At 60.7% G+C, this 20522-nt stretch overlaps 1 protein-coding gene across 2 annotated transcripts; it reads right to left on the bottom strand.

Moving 5' to 3' along the window:
* Positions 1-836: 836 nt before the first annotated feature.
* CCDC201 (coiled-coil domain containing 201) lies at positions 837-20066 on the bottom strand. Of its 2 annotated transcripts, none has more exons than XM_072762781.1 (3): positions 18987-20066; positions 6140-6613; positions 837-3651 (listed from the first exon to the last, which is right to left on the bottom strand). In XM_072762781.1, the coding sequence occupies exons 2-3, from the start codon at positions 6563-6565 to the stop codon at positions 3565-3567; spliced, it is 513 nt and encodes a 170-aa protein (XP_072618882.1). In that variant the 5' UTR covers positions 6566-6613; positions 18987-20066; the 3' UTR covers positions 837-3564. The 2 variants fall into 2 exon arrangements, with proteins under 2 accessions (XP_072618882.1, XP_072618881.1); XM_072762780.1 differs by lacking the exon at positions 18987-20066 and adding an exon at positions 9164-9507.
* Positions 20067-20522: the final 456 nt, after the last annotated feature.

The following is a 20522-nucleotide window of genomic DNA, read 5'->3' as shown; positions in this document are numbered from 1 at the left end:
ACACCCTGTAGGGCAGGGAGGGAAGGAGGGAGGGCGGGGCGGTGCCTCCTCTGACAACCCCGAGACCCGGGGCGAATTTCCAGCCCCCACTTGCTCCGCATCTTCCCTTAGAGGTCGGCAGACACATCATGGGGTGTGCACCATCCTGAGGGGTAGGAGCACGTGACCGCACTGAGGGCCCGTCACGGGGCTGGCAGGTCTCGTCTGCAGGGCAGGCGGCACGTGGAGACCCAAGGAGAGGCTGACATTGCATCTGGAGCCCGAAGGCCCCCCAAAGGCAGAAATCCTTCCTCTTGGCGGGGGGGGGGGGGGGGGGGAACCTCAAGCTTTTCTCTTAAGGCCTTCAACTGATTGGACGCGGCCCACCATGTGATGGAACTTGATCTGCTTCAATCAGGGTCCGTGTACAGGTCAATCGCATCAAAACCGTACCTTCAGCACGACATCGGGGCTATCTAGACTGGCGTTGGACCGAACAGGGGGGTGCAGCGGCCCAGCCAAGCTGACACATAAAATCAGTCATCACAAGCGTAACGCGTGGCTCCTCTGGTTGTATCTCTAAGTTCAAATAAAGTCAATCCAAAGTAGAGGAATTTATTTATTTTTTTAAACATTTTATTTATTTATTCATAGACACAGAGAGAGGCAGAGACACAGGCAGAGGGAGAAGCAGGCTCCATGTAGGGAGCCCGACGTGGGACTCGATCCAGGGTCTCCAGGATCACACCCCAGGCTGCAGGCGGCGCCAAACCGCTGCGCCACCGGGGCTGCCCCAAAGTAGAGAAATTTTAAAAGTCCTTATGAAGAGCATAACCCCCCCCCCCCCCCCCCCCGGAGAAACAGAAAGGCCATTTATCGAATCCTCCGAGAAAGGGCTACAACCCGCCAGGGAACAGGCAGACACACGTCCACAGAGCCTCCGTGAGGGACGCGCGGTGAGAACGCGGAGGTACTGTGTCCCCCTTCCGGGCGGTTTGCGTTTTGTTTTATTATTTTAAATTTATTTTTTAGTATATGTTTTAAAGGAGATCACACAGCTAGCAGAGCTGCAGCGAGCGCCCACTCGGATGCCGCTAGCTAGCAGGGAGCTCGTAACGCTAGGACCCTTTAGCCCACGCAGCGGCCTGTAGGGCTCTAACAGAATTGGTAGACGTTAGTACAAGACGCTTGGTGCTGAGCAGGCTCGCACAAAAGACACGATTCTGGAGCTGCCCGCAGCCCCCAAACCTGTGAGTGGGGGACGCTGTGACCCTGCTTGTGCCCTCGGCCGCCACCTGGCACGCTGGACCCCATGCCGGCCCTCGAGCAGGGGATCCGGAGCACGGACGGTCTGTATCCACCCCACACGGCTGCGAGCCGAGGCGGCCACGTACACCCGGGCGGGCCTGGGAAGGCATGGGGCCCCGGGTCCTGCACCCCCACACGCAGCTGGGGTCCCCCTTTGTGCCCAGGTGCACCGCATGAGCACCTGCCACACGTCCCCTGCAGGAGCCACCAGAACCGAGGCAAACACGGGCTGTTTTGAGCCTTTGTTTTGCAGCGAAAAGAAACTTAAAACAACAGGTGCTGAGACTTCCGTGGCAAGTGGTCTACAAACCAGATGTCCTTAGCCAGGTCACCTGAACCCAACGCGGGCAGCCCCTCGAACCGGGTCTGACACAGTGACAAGCTGTGTGAGCGTCGGACGCCCTGGGTCAATAGCATATTTTAGGGGGAAAAGTGTGTCCTTTAGATAAAGATTAGGTTAGAAGGGGGTCAGTTCTCTTTTCCCATTAAATGAAACTGCCCGAGGGAAAAGCAGGCTGCTTCCGGGGAGACCCCGTGGCCCAAGCAGTGGCGCCCGCCTCCTGAGCGCCCTCCCGTCTGCAGGTGGCCCGGGGCCCGGGGACGCAGGGGTCGCAGAGGTGGTGGGCACGGACGGGACGCCCTCCCTGGGGACCACGTCCCAACCTCAGGCACAGTCCTCGCTCCTTCCTCCGGCGGCTTCCAGGCCACGCCCCCCGTGACCGGAGCACACCCCGATCCACGCTGTGGGGGGAGACGCCCCGTGAGGTCGCATTTCCAGCACTAACTGGGCCCCTTTGTAGAAATGCAAGAGTCTGCTTCGCCATCGTACAGGGGAGGAAATGCCCCAGGAGCACCTGGGAAAGCATCTGAGGAGCAGAACCCCTCCCCCGGGGTGCCTGGGGCTCCAAGCTCAGGACACCCCCCCACGCCCGGCCCCGTCCCAAGGTCCCTCCATCCTGCTTTCCTCCTCCCTGGCCTCCTTCTGCATCTGAACCTCTCAAAGGACCAAAGCAAGAGCAGAAAGCCACTCGGTTCCGCATCGGAATCCCTTCGCATCAGACAGACGCTCAGGGGGTTGTTACCCCAACTAAAGCGGGCGAGGGTTGGCCCCGAAGGGTTTATTGCGTGGTGTGCGGTTACAGCCAGACTTTCCGCTGTTGTGGCTTGGAAAATAAACCTGTTTCCCCAATCCGTTAATTGTCATCACAAAGGAAGAAGCGGAGACAAGGGGGAGATGGGAAGGACCCACCCGGGGCTCTCAGGAGTGTCCAAGCGCTTAGCACACGCAGGTGGCCTCAGGGTGACTCGCCCAGTGACCGCAGCCCCCGCCCCGCCCCGCGAGGACCCGGCCTTCCAGGTTGGAGACCTCAGAACCACCGCAGGGGGAGCCGGGTTCCCCACCCCGCCTGCTGGGCCTGGTCCAGGCTCCGGGGTGCCCCCAACTGTCCCAGCTGAGCGCTGTGTCTGCTGTGTCCATGTCCCTGCGAGTCGGGCCACGCCTGTCAGGCCTGGAGGCGACCCAGGGGAGGCGGCCCCAGCGCTCTCCTTCCCGTTGCCAGGACACAAAGACAAAACCAACCGCCAAGTGTGTCCAAATACCGTGGAGGGTGAACACATTAGTCAGGTGAAAGCCTAGGTGTGCACGGCGACCCGCGACACGTCTGCGCCAGACGGGCCTGGGGTAGCAAGCCCCGGGCGCCCAGCTTCCTCCTCTTTGCGGCACAAGGGTCCAGACCCCTCCGGCCCTTGGGCGGGACCCCAACGCTGCCCAGGGGTGGGGCCGAGGCGCCCCGAGCTGCAGGGGGTTGGGTTCGTCACCCCACCCCCGCCCCCATGCCACGGAGCCGCCTCCCGTGGAGCCTCGGGCCTGCCCTCCCTGCGAGGTGGGGTGGGCGGGGGCAGCACCGGCCCATGTGCCAAGGAGGTCGCCACGCTCCCTGCTTTCGACATATGTCACCCTGTCCCTGGGTCACACCAGGGAAGGTGGCAGGGGGCGGGGCTGCCCGGTGGGTGGTGGGCATCCACATCCCCTGTGGGCTCCCCTCCCTCCGTCCCGCTGTCCGGTGGCGCCCCCCAGAGCCACATGTGGGGTCTGAGTAGTGGGAGCCCCTACTCGGGAGGCACCAGGTAGGGAGGGCGGTGGTCCAAGGGGGACCCGGGCCAGCCCCGAGGACGGGCTGGGGCTCGCAGATGGACAGACGGATGGACAGAGGCCAGACAAGCCTATAGGCCGCGGCGGGGGCTCCAGAACACGGCGCCTCCGGGCCGGCACCGAGGTCACTCGTCCTGGAGGGTGAGCTCATGCTGAGTGGCCTCCTCGATGTCCCAAAGCTGGCGGGCCTCCCACTGGCGCACGCGCTCCCTCTGGGGAGGAAGGGCAGCTCTGAGAAGACCCGCGGAAGGGACACAGGCCCCGCGGGCTGCGCCCCCTGCCCACCCCTGCCCTCGGGCTCTCGGCACCCCCACTGCCACCTGCCAGGCATTGCAGCACCCGGAGGGCTGCGTCTGGGTGTGACTGGGGCCGGTAAGGACCTGGGACCCAGTCTGATGAGGGTGCAGACAGGAGGCAGGGGGAGGGGAGCATGGCCAAGGGGGGCCAGCCCAGGGCCTGGGGCCCCCCCACTGTGCCCGGCTGCAGCGGGGAGGGGTCAAGGCCAGGAACAGCCCTGCTCCAAACCCAGACGACGGCCTCCCGGGAACCAGAGTGGGGGCGGCCAGCGGGGGGTGCAAGTGGCTGAGCCAGACCGGACCAGGGTGCCCTGGGGCAGGGACCAGGGGGAAGGGAGATCTGGGGTCTCCAGCGCTCCAGGGTCCTCCAAATAGCCTGAAAGCATGAAAACTAGGAGCGACCCCGAGGACCCAGAGAGGCTGGTGTTGGGGCTGCCCGCGGAGGTGCAGGCAGAGCAGGACAGCAGAGGGGGCCTCCGGGGAGCTTGTGGCCACCCCAGCAGTCAGGGTGCTGGGAGCTTGGCGCCCGCACGAGGGACCCCAGCTGTCCAGAGGCTGCCCCCCCGCGACCACGTCCACCACAGGGACACCCTCGGGCCCTGCGCCTTCGTCAGCTCTGGAACATTCCAGCCACCTCACAGCTCTCCCGGCAGCGGGCGGGAGCACCAGCCCACAGGGACCCGACGGCGGGCAGGCATTCGGGATGGCGGGCGGGGCTCCCCTGCCCTGCGAGGCCGGCTCCCCACACAGCCAGGACGGCCGTGGCGCAGGGCGGGGGCCTCAAGGACGCTCCCCGCAGCGGCGCCCAGAAACGCCAGCGAGGCCCAGCAGCAGGGCGGGGGAGCCGGGCGTCCTGCGGTGGCCCGGGCACGTGGAGCCCCGCGCCCCCCAAGGAGACCTGGAGGGCGGCCCCAGGCGGCAAGGAGTCCAGCAGGCGCAGCAGAGTGCAGGGTGACTTCCCAGGGGGACCCGTCCGGACCCCGGGCACCCAGGCCATCCGTCGCCCACAGGTCACCCCAGGGCAGCAGACCCGGACCCGGGGTCAGCTGCGGCCCTGTGTGAGGGGCCAGGCCTAAGTCCCCTAGCGGTGCCCTTCTCAGAACCTTCTAGAACACCAGGGTGTCAGAGGAGGCGGGGAAGCAGAGCTCCCAGCAGGAAAGGGGCCCTGGGGCCAGGGGCCATGGGGGGAGGCCCCAGATCTTCACTCAGAGGAATGGAAAGAGCCGCGGCTGTCTGGGACCACTTGCCTCACCCTGAGAAGGCCCAGAGGGTTCACAGCAGCAAGTTCGGGAGCTTGGGGAGCAGAGGGGACCTGGGGTCACAGGTGCTCTACATGGGGTCACCTGGCCCCTCGGAGCAGGTGGGGCAGGCCCAGGACATCAGAAAGGCTGAGCCGTGGGGGAAGGGCAGCTGCCTCCACAGAACCCTGAGCCTCCAGGTGGGGTCAGGGTCAGGGACTGGTCAGGGATGGGGTCAGGGTCAGGAACTGGTCCGGGTTAGGGCCAAGGTCAGGGACTTGTCAGGGACACGGTTGGGGTTAGATCTGGGACAGGGTTGGAAACAAGGTCAGGATCAGGTTCAGGTCAGGGACTGGTCAGGGACGGGGTCAAGGTTGGGGACTGGTCAGGGACAGGGTTGGAGCTGGATCTGGGACAGGGTCAGGGATGGGACTGGGGTCAGGAACTAGCCCGGGACAGGGTCGTGGTCGAGGACTGGTAGGGGACAGGGTTGGGGTTGGATCTGGGACAGGATTGGGGTCAGGGTTGGGAACTGGTCAGGGACAGGGTCAAGGTTGGGGACTGGTTGGAGACAGGGTTGGGTTCAGGTTGGGGACTGGTCAGGGACAGGGTCAAGGTCGGGGACTGGGCTGGGGTCTGGAACTGGTCAGGGACAGGGTTGGGGTTGGATCTGGGACAGGATTGGGGACAGGGTCGGGGTTGGGAACTGGTCAGGGACAGGGTCAGAGACGGGGTCGGGGTTGGTAACTGCTCAGGGACAGGGTCGAGGTCGGGGACTGGTCGAGGATTGGTTGGGGACAGGGTTGGGGTTGGATCTGGGACAGGGTTGGGGACAGGGCTGAGGTCAGGGACTGGTCAGAGACAGGGTTGAGGTCGGGGACTGGGTTGGGGTCTGGAACTGGTCAGGGGCAGGGTTGGGGTTGGATCTGGGACAGGGATGCAGACAGGGTCAGGTTAGGTCAGGGACTGGTCAGGGACTGGTCAGGGACAGGGTTGGGGTTGGATCAGGGAGAGGGTTGGGGACAGGGTCGAGGTTGGGAGCTGGTCAGGGACAGGGTCGGGGTTGGACCTGGGACAGGGTTGGGGACAGGGTCAGGGTTGGGTTCAGGTCGGGGACAGGGTTGGGATTGGATCAGGGCCGGGGTCCAGGACAGGGACAGTCTTACCTCGGCTGCCATCTTCTCCGGGTCCCTCTGCCTCCTCCTGGCCGCGCTTGGGATCCCGGGCAGCCCCGTGGGGCCAGGCCAGCTCCCTGGTGCGCAGGACTCCGCATGCTGCTGCCGCGTGACCGAGGCCTGTGCGGGCGGGTCCTCCTTGGGAGCGGGGTGCCCTGAGCGGGGCCCTGGCTGCCCGCGAGCCGCCCTGGAGGCCCGGCCGTCGGAGAGCTGCGGGGTCTGCAGGGGGGCTGAGCGCCCAGGCCCTGCCCGGAGGGATGGGGTGCTCCGGGGGGCACGTGCAGGCCGCAGGGACCGGGGCTCGGGGCCCTCACCCTGGCGGGAGGGGACCCCGCCCGGTGGCCGCCTGCGCAGGCGGGGGGAGCCTTCCTGCGGGGTGCTGTGCTTTACCGCCTCTCCCCAGCGCTGCTGACCCATCGTCAAGGAAGGAGCCTCATCTTCCTCGGCGTCGCTCAACGCAGGAAACTGTCAGGACAAAGCGTGGAGGTTGCTCCCTGGAAGGTCCCGGGGCGGGGGCGGGGGGCGGGTGCGCAGGACAGCACGCCCTCCTCCTGGGCCTCTGCTCTGGGTGCAGAGCCTCGGGCCTGCCCGGAGCACCCTCCCGCCGCGCCAGCGCTCCGCCAGCCTCGCCTGTTCTATTTTTTTGGTCAAAAGCAAGCATTGGTCAAAAATGCAATTTTTTATCTATAGACTTGAAAAAACAAGTGGCTTTCAGGTAAAGTCACTTTTTTCCCCTCAAGAGAAAGCTGTAAAACGTCGTCAATGAAATCACGTTAACATCCACACTCAGCAGAGAGGAGCATCTGCTCTCTGTACAGGGGGGACAGGAGCCGGGTGGGGGTGCAGCGGGCGGGACACTGAGCATCCTGATCCTGAGCCCCCGAGCCCCCGAGCCCCCTGAGCCCGTGTTTCCTTCCAGAACGAGCTTTGGTGAAAACCCTCAAGTGCTGTGCTCATGGCCTTTGCCAGATGTTGACAAACCATCCTCAGCAAATAGCTTTATCAGCATCATAGGCCCCGGCCTCCCGGGCGCTCCTTGAAAAGTCACGTGACAACAACGGGACAGACTGAGCATTTGTTCTTTGAAAGGAGCCCTCGGGTTGCGGTGACCAACACCAACGGGGGGAGATACTATCCAAGGTCCACCAGGAATTCCTGGGACCCAGCAAAAAACCCCAAATAATCCAGCTGAAAAACAGGCAGAGGAGCTGAACGGGGACTTCACCAAAGAAGACGCCCGGACGGCCAACAAGCACGTGGACAGAGGCTCCGCGTCCCGGGCATCAGGGAGATGCAGAGCCCACCTCACACCTGCCAGGCGGCGGAAGTCAGCCACACGGGAAACCACAGGTGGACGCAGAGGAGGCGGAGCGCGGGGCCTCGGGCCCTGTGGTGGGCGTGCAGACCCGCGCAGCCACCCTGGAGAACGGTGTGCGGGCGCCTCAAGAAATGAGAAGTTGAAATACCGTGTGACCCAGGAATTGCACGTCTGGGCATTTAGCCCCAGGAGAGGAGACCTGCATCCTGAGGACGGACCCACGGCGCCCCGACCCCTGCAGCCGTGGGGTGCACAGCGGACAGCACGCGCTCCCGGGGACGATCCCGTGCCCCCGTTGGCAGCGGCAGTGACAGTCTCCGGTCACAACATCACGGTGGACGGTGCTTCCCAGGAGTATTAAGAGAAGCCGCCGGCACGCGCGGAGTGGGAGGAAGTGGAACTTTTCTGCAAGAATAGGCGGATGAAGCCTCCGGGATGGGTGATTCTGACATTCCCGGAGGCCCGTGCGCTGCAGGCTTGGCAGAAAACCAAGGTGGAACCAACCTCCACCTGTCACCCGGGGCACGGCCGCGTTGTTTTCCTTGAATTCCTGCTGTGCATTTGCACCTGAAGGGATGTCCCTGGCGCTGAGTTTTGGGGGAGGCAGAGCCGAGAGCACGGGAATGAGATTGATGTAATAAAGGCCTAAATGTTTCTTAGAGAACCGAGGACAGAGGCTTATGTTCCCTTTAGCGCCAGCCTGACTGGGAACGTTGCCAGCAGCGGGGAGCGCCTGAGCATCGCGGCAAGACCAATGAGACCCGCACCGAGGTGCCTACGACGGACGCTGGGACCTCAGTTTCTGCGGGTGGGAGCTCGGGTCTCCCCTAGGGCCCTTGGGGTCAGCTGTCCCGGCTGCAGCCACGCAGGAGGGGGGCAGGTAAAACGAGAAAGTCCAATTTCCACCTCCCTGCAGTCCTGCTCGCCCAGGGGCTGCCCTTAGCGGTTTGTGCTAAACAAAAGACACAGACCACGCGTCCCGGGCACAGAAGCGTTCATGCGTCATAGGCAGCCCCTGGCACGCGTGGATGGTCGTGTGGCTGTCCACCGCGCACCCCCGCCCCGATTTGCTGCGTCCCGGACTCTCTGAATGGACACGTAGGATAGACTGTGGCTCGGGATACCAGAGCGGGGTCAGGGGCTGGAGTTCCCGCAGCGGCTTGGAGGCAGGGCAGGGCCGAAGGGGGTCTGCAGACGCCAGCCGGGAGGAAGGGTTGTTTCTCCGGAACACGTGCATAACCAGGTCCCCGGGGCTCTCAGGGCGTCCTTACCAGGTGAGTGTATCACCACCAGGTAGCAGGTGGGGGTGCAAGCCCAGCTGGAAGCCCAGACCGGGCCTGGCTGCAGGCGCACCCACCAAGGAGGGGGCCCGGGGCCGCAGCACCTAGGGTAGAGCCCTCCCGGGGCGGGGGTGGGGCCCCGCGTGCTCTTCCCACATTGTTCTCCTTTTGCAAAACCTTTACAAGTCGATGAACGCGAACTCGAACCACCCTGAAAAACTGGATTCGCGCCGGAGAACGGGTCCGCGGCAGGAAGTGCCCAAGCATTGACCGGGTGGCTGCGCGGCCCTCGGGTCCCGTGGAGGGACCCACTCCCTCCTGAGGCGCCCTCTCCAACAGGGAGCAGCGGCCGATGGCATCGGCGGCCACTCCTTCAGCCACCGAGGGCCCAGACGCGTCTCTGTGGTCCCTACTCACCGTGTACGGATCTCCGTCGCTGCTTACAGGTCTAGCCCCTGTGCCCTGTCGACAAAGGCAAACAGAATCAGCTCCACGCCGTCTGCAGGAGGCCGCACGGGAGTCGGAGGGCTCCAGAAAGATCCAGAGGGTGCTGGCCACAGAGAGCCTCGGGGAGACGCGGGAGCGCCTCGGTCTCCAGGGCTAACCCTGGGAAAGGCCAAGTTCACGGGCAAATACAGTAGGTGAGCCCGGGAACCAAAGCTGTGTGCTCGGGGGTCCCTGGGGGGTCAGTGGTTGAGCACCGCCGTCGGCCCAGGGCGTGACCCCGGGGTCCTGCATCGGGCTCCCTGCACGAAGCCTGCTTCTCCCTCTGCCTATGTCTCTGCTTCTCTCTCTCTGTCTCATGAATAAATAAATTCTTAAAAAAAAAAAACCATTCAGATTATTAAAACGAAACAATGATTTTTAAAACTCTGAAAGAAGTGGAGTTCTTGCAGCATCCACCAAGATACATTCCAGCTGCACAGAAGGCATAAATGTCGTGAGAGACGGCATGGCCTGGGGTCACTGACGTGGAGGGGCTTGGGCGGAGCTGGGGGGCCGCACCCTCGTCCTCCGTCCTCAGGGTGGAGCCGGGATCCTGGAACTGGGCCGAACCCCACACCCCCGAGCCCTTGCAACTTGCTACCGGAGCAGATTTTGCTCAGTGAGCGACTCACCATCAGTCCTGCTGGGCCCGCCCGGCTTCTCGGCGCCAGCACCTACCAGATTCTTCCTAAGCGGCATTTGCAAACATGCCCGTTGTCTTTAAAACCCCCTGAGCTCTTAGGAGACTCAGCTTGTTCCTGAGCTGCAATTCTGAGGCCCCACATAGACGCTCGGCTTCGTGTCCCCTCTCCCTCTGTCCTCTGCCGCCGCGTGTGAGCGCAGAACCACAAAGGCGCTGGAGGGAGGGGCGCCCGGGGGGCCCAGCGGATGAGCAGCCACCTGTGGCCCAGGCCGTGACCCCGGGGTCCCCGGATCGAGTCCCGCATCCCGCTCCCCGCCGGGAGCCTGCTGCTCCCTCTGCCTGCGTCTCTGCCTCTCTCTCTCTCTCTCTCTCTGTGCCTCTCATGGATAAATAAATAAAAACCTTAAAAAAAAATTAACAAATAAAACGGTGGAAGGAAATGCGGGCGGATTCCTCTGTAAATCGGCCGGAAGGAGGGCTTTCACGTGACATCCCACGACACAGAAGCCGTGGAGGAGAAAAGTCAAACTAAACATAAAATTTTAAACTTCTGCAAAGAAAAACACACGATATCCTTAGTGAAAACAGATGGCGCACAGTCCCTGCAAGAGGCCATCGTCTCCCCAACCCGGGGACAGCGCACTTGCAAGGACCCTTAATGGTTAAACACACACACACACACACACACACACACACACAAATGTTTTTCTAATACACTGATAAGAAAAGATCTCCATGTTTTGGGTACAGTCTTTCTCTATTTTTTTCCAAAGTGAGGAAAATTAAGGATCTAATGTTCTAGAAGCAGCTACAAATAACATTAGCTTCCGGTGGCGGCTGGGCAGGGAGGCAGGGCCATTCTGTACCTGTGTAGGCCTTTTGACACCTGACCTAGAAATGGAGAAGGGAGGAGGGCCCCTCCTCCTCTGACCAGGTGCAGGAGACCAGGAGCCATGGGCTGCCCCTTCCCCGGGCTGGGGAGTGGTTGGGAGGTGATGCCGCCCCAGTGGGGGCCCCCGAAGCACAGGGCTGTGTGACACCCCCCAGGGACCCTGCCGGTCCTGCACCTGCTTTTCCCTGGGCACACGGAGCGGGCATCCCGTGGGCTCCCCTCCCACCTCCCCCCCGCAAAGCCACACCGGCCGGGCTGGGGAGGGAAGGGAGGGTGGGGGGGTGCAGGACGCAGAGCTGCACAGGTGAGTTAAGGGGAGGCCGTGCTGGGTCCCAATGCAGGGCGCCCGGGGCCAGGGGAGGTGGGCAGTGAGTGGTACCTGGGCCCTGAGCGCCATCCCGCCTCCGCGCAAGGAAGCAGCTGCCGCAGGGAGCCTGTGCCCAGAAGCACCCGCGGCACCGCCCACGGGCCAGGCAGGGGCGTGGATCCACCTGTGCTCGGCCTGCACCTGATGCCTGTGTGGCGCAGGTGCAGGGCGGAGCACGCATGTGTGGGTGGAGGCCCGGGGGTCTCCACCTGGTGGGCTCCCAGGTACACCTGTGTGTGTGCTCGGGTTTCCTGTGGCGCCGGACCTGGCATCCTCGTGCATATTCACCGCAAGCTACAGGAGTGTAGACCATCATCCCACCAGGCACCCAGGGCGAGGCCTGCATCCCCGCGCCCCCGTGTCCCGAGTAGGGAGCCGCGTGTGACCCAAAGGGTCCTTGGTGCTGGGGACAGTCCTTCCCAGCCCTCAGAGGGTGGGCGTCAGAACCACCAGGCGGCCCCGAGGGTCTGCTGGGACCCGGCCTGCCTTGCTGGTGGTGCCCAGCCCCGGCACTAGCGGTGCTGCCGCCGCCACGGTGAGCTCCCCCCATGGTCGGCATCTCCGGGAGGGGGACGGAGGGGGGCAGACAAGAAGCTGGGGCCCACCCAACCCACCTCTTTTTTTTTTTTTTAATATTTTATTTATTTATTCATGAGAGAGGCAGACACACAGGCAGAGGGAGAAGCAGGCTCCCTGTGGGGATCCCGATGCGGGACTCGATCCTGGGCCCCCCGGGTCATGCCCTGGGCCCAAGGCAGCTGCTCAACCCCTGAGTCCCCTGGGCGCCCCCTGACCAGCCTCTTAATGTTTCATAGTAAAGGGCACTTTAAAAAACCTCGCCTGGTGCCTTCCCTCCTTTTCCAGATGCCAGGTGAGGGCCGCAGCGGGGACAGTTGGTTCTGAGTCCTGCCGTGTGAGCCAGGTGCGGCCTCCTGGAGAACACCCCGGTGTCCTGTTGTCTCGAGGGCCCCCTGACCTCCTGGCGCCCCGGGTGCCCTGCCCTCCTGACCCGAGTCCCCCTGACCTGGCACCAGGGACCCCTGCTCTGAGCGCAGCCGCAGCCTCTTCTGTTTGCGTTTGCCACTGAAAACAATTTCGAAATGGGCAGTGTGTGTCTCGGGTCACGTTTGTCGGGCACGCCGAGTCGCCTGTCCCCAGCACCCTCTGTGGCGCCCTGGGCGGGAAGCACGGGGTCTGGGCAGGGGCCGGGGCACACCCTGCTCTGGCGCCTGGGGGAGCCCAGCGAGTTCCCAGAGCGGGGCCTGGGGAGGCCGTGCGCCCAGGGCTGGGGGCCTTTCCCTGGGCAGGGGCCCGGCCTCAGGCGCCACTCAGCCAAGTGGTAGAGGCACATGTCCCCAGCCTGTCACACTGAAACCGTGTCACGGGCACGAGGGACCCTCTTGGCGCAGGAAAGAGCAAGTCGGAGCCTGGCTTTGGACAGACCTGCAGGTGGCCCAGGGCAGCGATAGCTGTGTCCCGAGCTTTAGGATCGTGGCCGGGGAACGCCCAGGGGCGCCCGGCAGCAGGTGGCATCGGCGCCCACTCACCTACTTCCTTCAGCGAGGCCGCTCCACCTCACGCTGGGGCTTTCAGACTCCAGCACACAGAATTACTTATTGTTTCTGCATCGGATATTTATTTTTATTTTCTGTCTATGACAATGCTTTGGCCTCTTCTAGCGCTGTTCTGGCTGGGGAGAGGCTGCCCGCATGGGGTCAGTGGTCCCTGGAGGGGGGAGGACCCGGCAGGGAGCACCACGCCTTCCGCTGGGCGCTGAGCAGCCCAGAGCCACAGCCCCGGAGACGGTGCTCCTCTGGCTCGGTTGCCCGGGGCGGGGAGCCAGGCACGAGGGGCCACCCCACAGCTCAGAGCCCGCCGGGATTCCTCAAGGCAGCTGCCCTGCTCTCCTTCCCCATAGAAACCCAGTGAGGGCTGCGGCCTGGGCCCTACCCCCTTCCCACTGCCGCCTCCTGGCTGCCCCGGCATGCCATGCCGGCTGTCTCTGGATCACAGAATATAATGAATTTTCCTTCTAAGCCCCATTTCTAAAGATTTAAAACAAATTTATTAATGAGAGATACAGAGAGAGAGAGGGAGTCAGAGACACAGGCAGAGGGAGAAGCAGGCTGCACACAGGTAGCCCGACGCGGGACTCGATCCCAGGACCCCAGGATCACACCCTGGGCTGAAGGCAGGTGCTAAACTGCTGAGCCACCTGGTCTAAGCCCCATTTCCATCTCATCCTGTGTCCCATTGATTTTACTATTCTGTACCCAACATGTATATTCCTAGAACAGATTCTACGCAACCAGTTTACTCAAGGTTGCGGTTGACCTCGGGTTATAAATACGAGGCTAATGACTGATACTATTTGGAAACCACTACAGAAGAGAAAAAAAACCCGTAAACTTCACTAATAATCAGTTAAGTGCAAAAGATCATAGCGCAGGGACTGCTTTAAATGCACTAACATTTGTAAACATAAACTGTCAAAATACCTCTCAAGACAGAAAGAGCCAGGTTCACTTGTGAATCCTACTGGACATTTAAAGAAAGAAATTATACCAATTCTTTATCATCTTTACCTGAAAATATAAGCAGAGTAAATAATTCTTAACCCATTCTTTGAGGCCAGCATTACCAGAATACCAAAAACAGATGAAGACATTACAAGAAAGGAAAACTATAGATGAATATCTTTCATGAACAGAGATGCAAACATCCTCAACAAAATATTAGCAAATCAAATCCAACAACGTACAAAATAATTATATACTGTGACCAAATGGGATTTATTCTGGTGTGCAAGGCTGTTTTGAGAGTTGAAAATCATCCAGTGTAAGCCACCACATCAAGCTAAAGAAATAGCACATGATCATATCAATAGAGGCAGAAAAAGCATTTGACAAAATCCAATATTCATTCATGATAAAAATGCAGTAAACTGGTACTCCTGGGGGACTCATGCCCTTCAGCTCAGGGCATGATCCCAGGGTCCTGGGATCGAGTCCTGCATCGGGCTCCCCACAGGGAGCCTGCTTCTCCCTCTGCCTGTGTCTCCGCCTCTCTCTGGGTCTCTGATGAATAAATAAGTAAATAAAATCTTTAAAAAAAAACTCAGTAAACTGTGAATAGAGGAGAACTTCCTCAACTCGATAAAGAATATCTCTAAAAACTTCAGTTTAAAAAAAACCCAAAAAATAAAGAAATCAGTTTAATCACAGTTAATGGTAAGAATCTTTTTCTTTAAGATTAAAAAAAAAAAGTTTATTTATGAGAGATGCAGAGAAAGAGGCAGAGACACAGGCAAAGGGAGAAGCAGGCTCCACACAGGGAGCCTGATGTGGGACTTGATCCCAGGACCCCGGGATTATGACCTGAGCCAAAGGCAGATGCCCAGGCATTGAACTGCCCAGGTGCCCCTAATGATGAGAATCTTGAAGCTTTCCCACGAAGAGCAAAACGAGACAGGGATGTCCCATCTCTCACTTTTTAACATCATGGTGGGAGTCCTAGCTGATGCAATAAGACAAGAAAAGGAAATAAAGGTCTACCGATTGGGAAGGAGTAAATGAAATTGTCTTTGCAGACGACAAGAAGAATCATTGAAAAACTCCTGGAACCAATAAGTGACTAAAGAAAAGTGGGAGGATACCAAGATCCAGAGTCAATCCTTTCTGAATATGCCAGCAATGAATAAGTGGAATCTGAAATTAAAAAGACACCACTTACATTAGTACCCCCCAAATGGAATACTTGTGTGTACCAAAATATGAATGAGATCTATATGAAAAAGTACTAGACTGATGGATCTTACATAAGAACTGGGTAAATGGAGAGGCATCCCATGTTCATGGATAGGAAGACTCAATTTTGTCAAGATGTGGGTTCTTCTCAACTGGATCTATAGATTCGAAGCAATCCCAATCAAGGTTTCAGTATGTTATTTTGGAGATGTTGATAAATTGATTCTAAAGTTTAAAAAGAGAGACAAGGGGATCCCTGGGTGGCTCAGTGGTTTGGCACCTGCCTTTGGCCCAGGGTGTGATCCTGGAGTCCTGGGATCAAGTCCTGCATCGGGCTCCCTGCACGGAGCCCGCTTCTCCCTCTGCCTATGTCTCTGCCCCACTGTCTCTCTATGTCTATCATGAATAAATAAATAAAATCTTAAAAAGAGAGAGAGGCAAAAGACCCAGAATAGACAGCACAGTACTGGAGAAGAAAGTGAGAGGAGTGACGCTACTTGACTTCATGCCCTACTCTAAATCTATGGTAATCATAATCTATGACCCTATAGCAGAGAGAGGGATATTGGTAATTAATAGACAAAGAGAGCAATGGAACAGCTTAGAGAGCCCAGAAATAGACCCACGTAAATATAGTCAGCTGGTCTTGGACAAGCAAAGATAATACAGTGAAGAAATGGCTTTTTAACAAATAGCATCAGAACAACTGCGTGTCCATATGCAAAAAAATGAACCTAGACACAGACTTTACACCTTTCACAAAATTAAGTCAAACAGACTTAAGTGTAAAATGAAAAACTATCAACTCTTAGGTGATATGGGGAAAACCCAGATCGCCTTGGGTATGGTGATGAGTTATTCGATGCTAAATGTGTGATCCACAAAAGCAAAAATGTAGAAGCTGGACACTAGTAACATTAAAAACTTCTGTGAAAGAAAACATAAGGAGAAAAGAAGAAAACCCAAAGACTGGGAGAAAATATTTACAAAAGATGAATCTGATAAAGGACTGTTATCTAAAAAAGTTAAAAGAACGCTTAAAACTCAAAAACAAGAAAACAAACAACCTGATTAATAAATGGCCAAAGGCCTTAATGGACACATTCCCCAAAGAAGATAAACACCAAATAAGCACATGAAAAATTGCTCCACATCATACGTCATCTGGAGAATGTAAAAAACAAGCAGATATAGGTAAACATCTCTTAGGACAGCCAACGGGATACTGTCATCACTGGGCAGGAGCATGTGATGCCACTCATGGTGTCCAGGCATGGTGTGACCAGGGTGACAGCACCCCCAGGTGCATATATCACAGTCACACTGTGATGTGAGGGAGATACCACAGCATGGTGTCCACACTGTGATGTTGGGGAGACACCCCCATGACATCCATGCTGTGATGTTGGGGAGACACCCCTATGGCATCCACACTGTGATGTTGGGGAGACACCCCATGATGTCCACACCATGATATTGGGGAGATGCCTCATGACGTCCACACCATGATGTTGGGGAGATGCCCCATGATGTCCACACCGTGATGTTGGGGAGATACCCCATGACGTCCATGCTGTGATGTTGGGGAGACACCTCAGCCTGATGTGCTACAGACCGTAGTATAGGAAATGATCCCCACTTTTCTGCTCGGTGTCCTCGTCCTTTGAGCAGGTCAGAGAATAGGCAAAGCTGTGTCCCCCCCAAGCCTGGTGGGCATGAGTACAGCACACTGTTGCCCCCTCTGGGCATGGGGAGGTCCCAGTGCCCCAAGGACAGCTCTGCGGGTTGGAGGTTGACGGATGAGGCTGTCGACAGGTTAGTGAGCAGGTGCAGAGAGCAGCCCCAGGTCAGGCGTCAGAACAGGGACCCCGTCCCCCCAACTCTGCCCAGGGGCTCCTGGGGCCACTGTGGTGGAACATTTTCTTGTCATCGGACTCATGGGCACGCTTCACCACTAGGGAGACACAGACCTGCTCTCCAGGGCATTTTCATCACCGCCCAGCCAATCAAGGCCTGCCTGGGAGCCGAGCAGGGCCCGGGGCAGACTCCTGGGTTGCACTTCTTCCTTCATACACGGGGCGGTGGAGGGCGGGAACGGCTCCCTCTGGGGGGGAACCCCGGCACGGGGGCGGAGGTGGGGTCTGTGGCTCCTGCAGAGTCCTGCCCATCACCCCACAGCCCACCCCACCCACCTGCCGCGGTGACCCTCCGGACCCCTCCCAGCATCCACCTGGTTCGCCCACCCTGGCCTTCAGCAAGAGCGGAGGAGGCAGGCATGGGGGCCCCCGGGGGGTTGCCAGTCAGGGTGCGCATGGGGCAGGGAACATGCCTCTCTACCCAGACCCCAGGTGACGTGAGGCCAGCCTAGGCCACGACACTTGGGCCATGGGTTCTGGAGAAGATCAAGGGAATGAACACAGGTGGGCACTGCCCGTGCGCCTGGCACTCGGTACCCCGACCCCAGCCGCGCCCAGACGTGTGCCTGCAGGCTGGGTGGCCCGCATCGCGGAGGAAAGCCCTGTGCCTTCGGGGAGCCCTCGGGTGGACACGGGCCCCGGGCTCGCCGCGAGCTCCTGCCTCTGGGATCTGGGCTGTGCCGACGTGACAGGAGCCAGGTTACTTCCCCATGTGATTGGGGGGAGCGGGTGTGAGGACGGTGCCCTTCGTCACTCGGGGACAGGGCCGCGGCCAGGTGCTTGCATGGATTTACATCATCCCCGATGTCGATCGCAGAACACGACACAACATCTTTGTGTCCTTCCCTGGAGGGGCCTCCGGATTGCGGTGTTCCCTCCCTTTGAAGGTTTGACTTCGCCCTTGACCCTTGCATTGTTTTTTAGAGCGGAGATTGCCCAACTTCCCGCTGCTGGTGAGTAAGCGGCGCGCTGCCGGGGCAGGACCGGACCCACCGGGTGACGGGAGGCCTGTGCGGTTTCATCATCTGGGGATGCCCCCTCCGCCCGTAGCAGCTGGGGGGTCCCGCGCAGCCTCTCAGGGCTCCTGATCCCCCCTCACAGGTCAGGGAAGTGGCATGATGGGCCGGGACGTGGGAATCGAGGGGCCAGCCCCCGTGGTGCAGCTGGGCAGGCGACCTGCCCCTGGGGACGGAGGCAGCCGTTGCCCGAGTCCTAGACGCAGCAGGTGGCACCTGTGCCCGCAGCTCCTGCAGCCAGGGCCCGATGCATGCTGGCAGGGACACTCGTACAGTCCGGGTCCCCGCCCGTGACACCTGCCCCGGGGTTGCACGGAGGAGCGGCCGGCCCTGGTTTTCTGAGCCAGGAGCAGCGGCTGGAGGATGCACCCCGGGAGGCAGGGCGGGCGTCTCTCTGTGGCTGGGGTTCCACAGGGCTGAGGCTCTTTCTTGCTGAGTGGACCTAACACACATTCCGTGTTTGGCTCAGAAAACTTCCCCGTGCGTCCCCAACCACCTTTCCGTGCTGCCCCCAGTCCACCCGACTGCCCTGAACTTGCGGTGTGTGGCCTCCCCCGACAGCAGGTGTCTGCAGGCTTTGATTCGGGCCACGCCAGCCCGGATGGCGGCGCGAAGCCCACTAGATCCGGGGGGTCGTCTGGCAACGCTGCTGGGCATTGCGTGGCGCCAGGTGCACTCGGCAGGGGAGCAGGGAAGCCTGGCTCCCCACGCCCCACTCTGCCCTCCCCGCCCTGTGGCTCCTCCATCGCTGGTCAGATGGGCAGGGGTGCCCACGGGTGACCTGGGCAGGGCGCTGGGGAGAGACCCGCGGGCCAGCGCGCAGCCACACTGTGATGCTGGGGAGACACCCACAGCAAGATAGCGCTGCTCTCGGCTCGGCTCATCCGGTCGGCGTGTCACGTGCTACCAGGACGCAGGGAGGAGCCCCGGCAAGGCTCCCGGGAGATGGGGACACCCAGGTGGGTCCCCGGGGACGGAGGAGGGCAGCAGGGCAGACGCACACCAAGGTATAGCAGGGCGTGGGGGGCCCGTGGAGACGCAGACGGAACCATGCACCACTTCCCGAGGGACGGTCCTGGGCGGACGCCCGTCTCCCCTGAGACACCTGGCTTGGCTGTGGCCCCTCCGGCTGCGGCCCCTCCCGCGGCCCCTCCCTGTCCCTGAGCCAGCTGACCTTTCCGGCCTCACGACGGCTGTGAGCCTGTCGCCGATGTGCCTCTGGCGCGGTTGGCCCGCTCTGTCCGGGGTCCAGCCTATGGTCCGTGTCCAGCCTGCAAGGACGCCAGCGGGAGGGTCTCGGCCCGGCTCTCTGCCCTGCAGGCCTCACCCATCCCCGGGTGGCCTGAGCCCGTCACACAGCACCTACGGCCCCTCTCTCCCATCCCCTGGCTGCCCTCCCAGCTTCCGGGCGGGACAGCGCTGGGTCCTTCCCCGAACGTGCCATCCCCTTGGAGGCGGCTGTGGCCTCACCCACGTGCGGCACAGCACCCCGTCCTCTGCAGGGTGGGTGAGGAGGGGCTTCCCGCAGGGCCCACCCTGCGCCCCCAGTGGCACGGACTTGGGTGGCGGGACCTGGGCTTGGGGGTGCGCTCAGGAGCAGCCGCCGCCAGGGGCGGACAGACAGACAGGCACGGCCCACAGAGGCCCCCGGGAGGGCCCACGCCGTTTGGGGTGTGTGGCCACGGGAGGGAGTTCCGCTCTCTCTGGCCGGCTCTGGTTTGCGGCAGCTCTGAGACAAGCAGCTGAAACATTGGGGACATCGATCTGCGACGGAGAGGAACTGAACGGGCCGAGCTGGGGCAGGGCGGGCTGGAGGCGGGGGCCTCGCGGACAAGTGCACAACAGGGCGAACTGTCCAGGGCTGGCACCTGGCCCCCGCACAGCGGGCGGGCCGTGAGTGCTCACCCATGATGCCCGTCGCGCGGCATCCCTCAGGGGCCATCTCGTGTGGACGCACAGATCCTGAGTGGAGGAAGTGCGAGGAAATCCAGAGCCCAGACTCTTCTTTTGGAAACGAAATCGTTGAGGCACCTGCTGGAAAAATAGCGCTCAGCCAGTCCGAAGCCGCGGTCAGCTCCTTGCCGGACACTGACCTTTACTCTGTAAAAACAGCGACAGACGCGACCTTGACCTCCTGACTGCAGTGATTTCCGCCGACCTTGTTTTGGTGGCCGCTGGAGCTGCGGCCAGGGGACGGGGCAGAGCGAAGCCAAGGTGCTCGCCCGCCGCGGCCCGGGGAAGGGGGCTGTGCATGGGGCCGGGACGGGTGATGCGCTCGCTCCTGGGGTCCTACAGGAGGATGCAAGCACCACTATAGGGACTGATGCTGCTTTATGAGGTCGGGGAACCGGGGACGATGGAAGTCGGCACTCCGCCCGGGGCCCCGGCTTCACGCGCCCCCCACCCATCAGGTGCCCACCTCGGGTTCTTACCTATTCCTCTCACCATTGTCCATAAATGTAGAGTCGCCCTGACGTGATTTCATATTACTGTTTGGCACACAAGCTGCCTGCTCTGCACCTCCCCATTTTTTAAAGATTTTATCTATTTATTGAGAGAGAGAGAGAGAGAGAGCAGGAGCGGAGGGAGAAGCAGACGCCCCACTGGGCAGGGGGCCCGACGGGGGCCTCGCTCTCGGGCCCCCAAGATAAATCATGACCTGACCCGAAGGCAGGTGCTTCACCGACTGAGCCCCCCGGGCACCCCTGGA

This window comes from Vulpes vulpes, chromosome 7 (genome assembly GCF_048418805.1).
Source record: "Vulpes vulpes isolate BD-2025 chromosome 7, VulVul3, whole genome shotgun sequence".
NCBI lineage: Eukaryota > Metazoa > Chordata > Mammalia > Carnivora > Canidae > Vulpes > Vulpes vulpes.
Note: the sequence above shows the minus strand (reverse complement) of the source record. Positions and strands in the feature narration are given on the sequence as shown.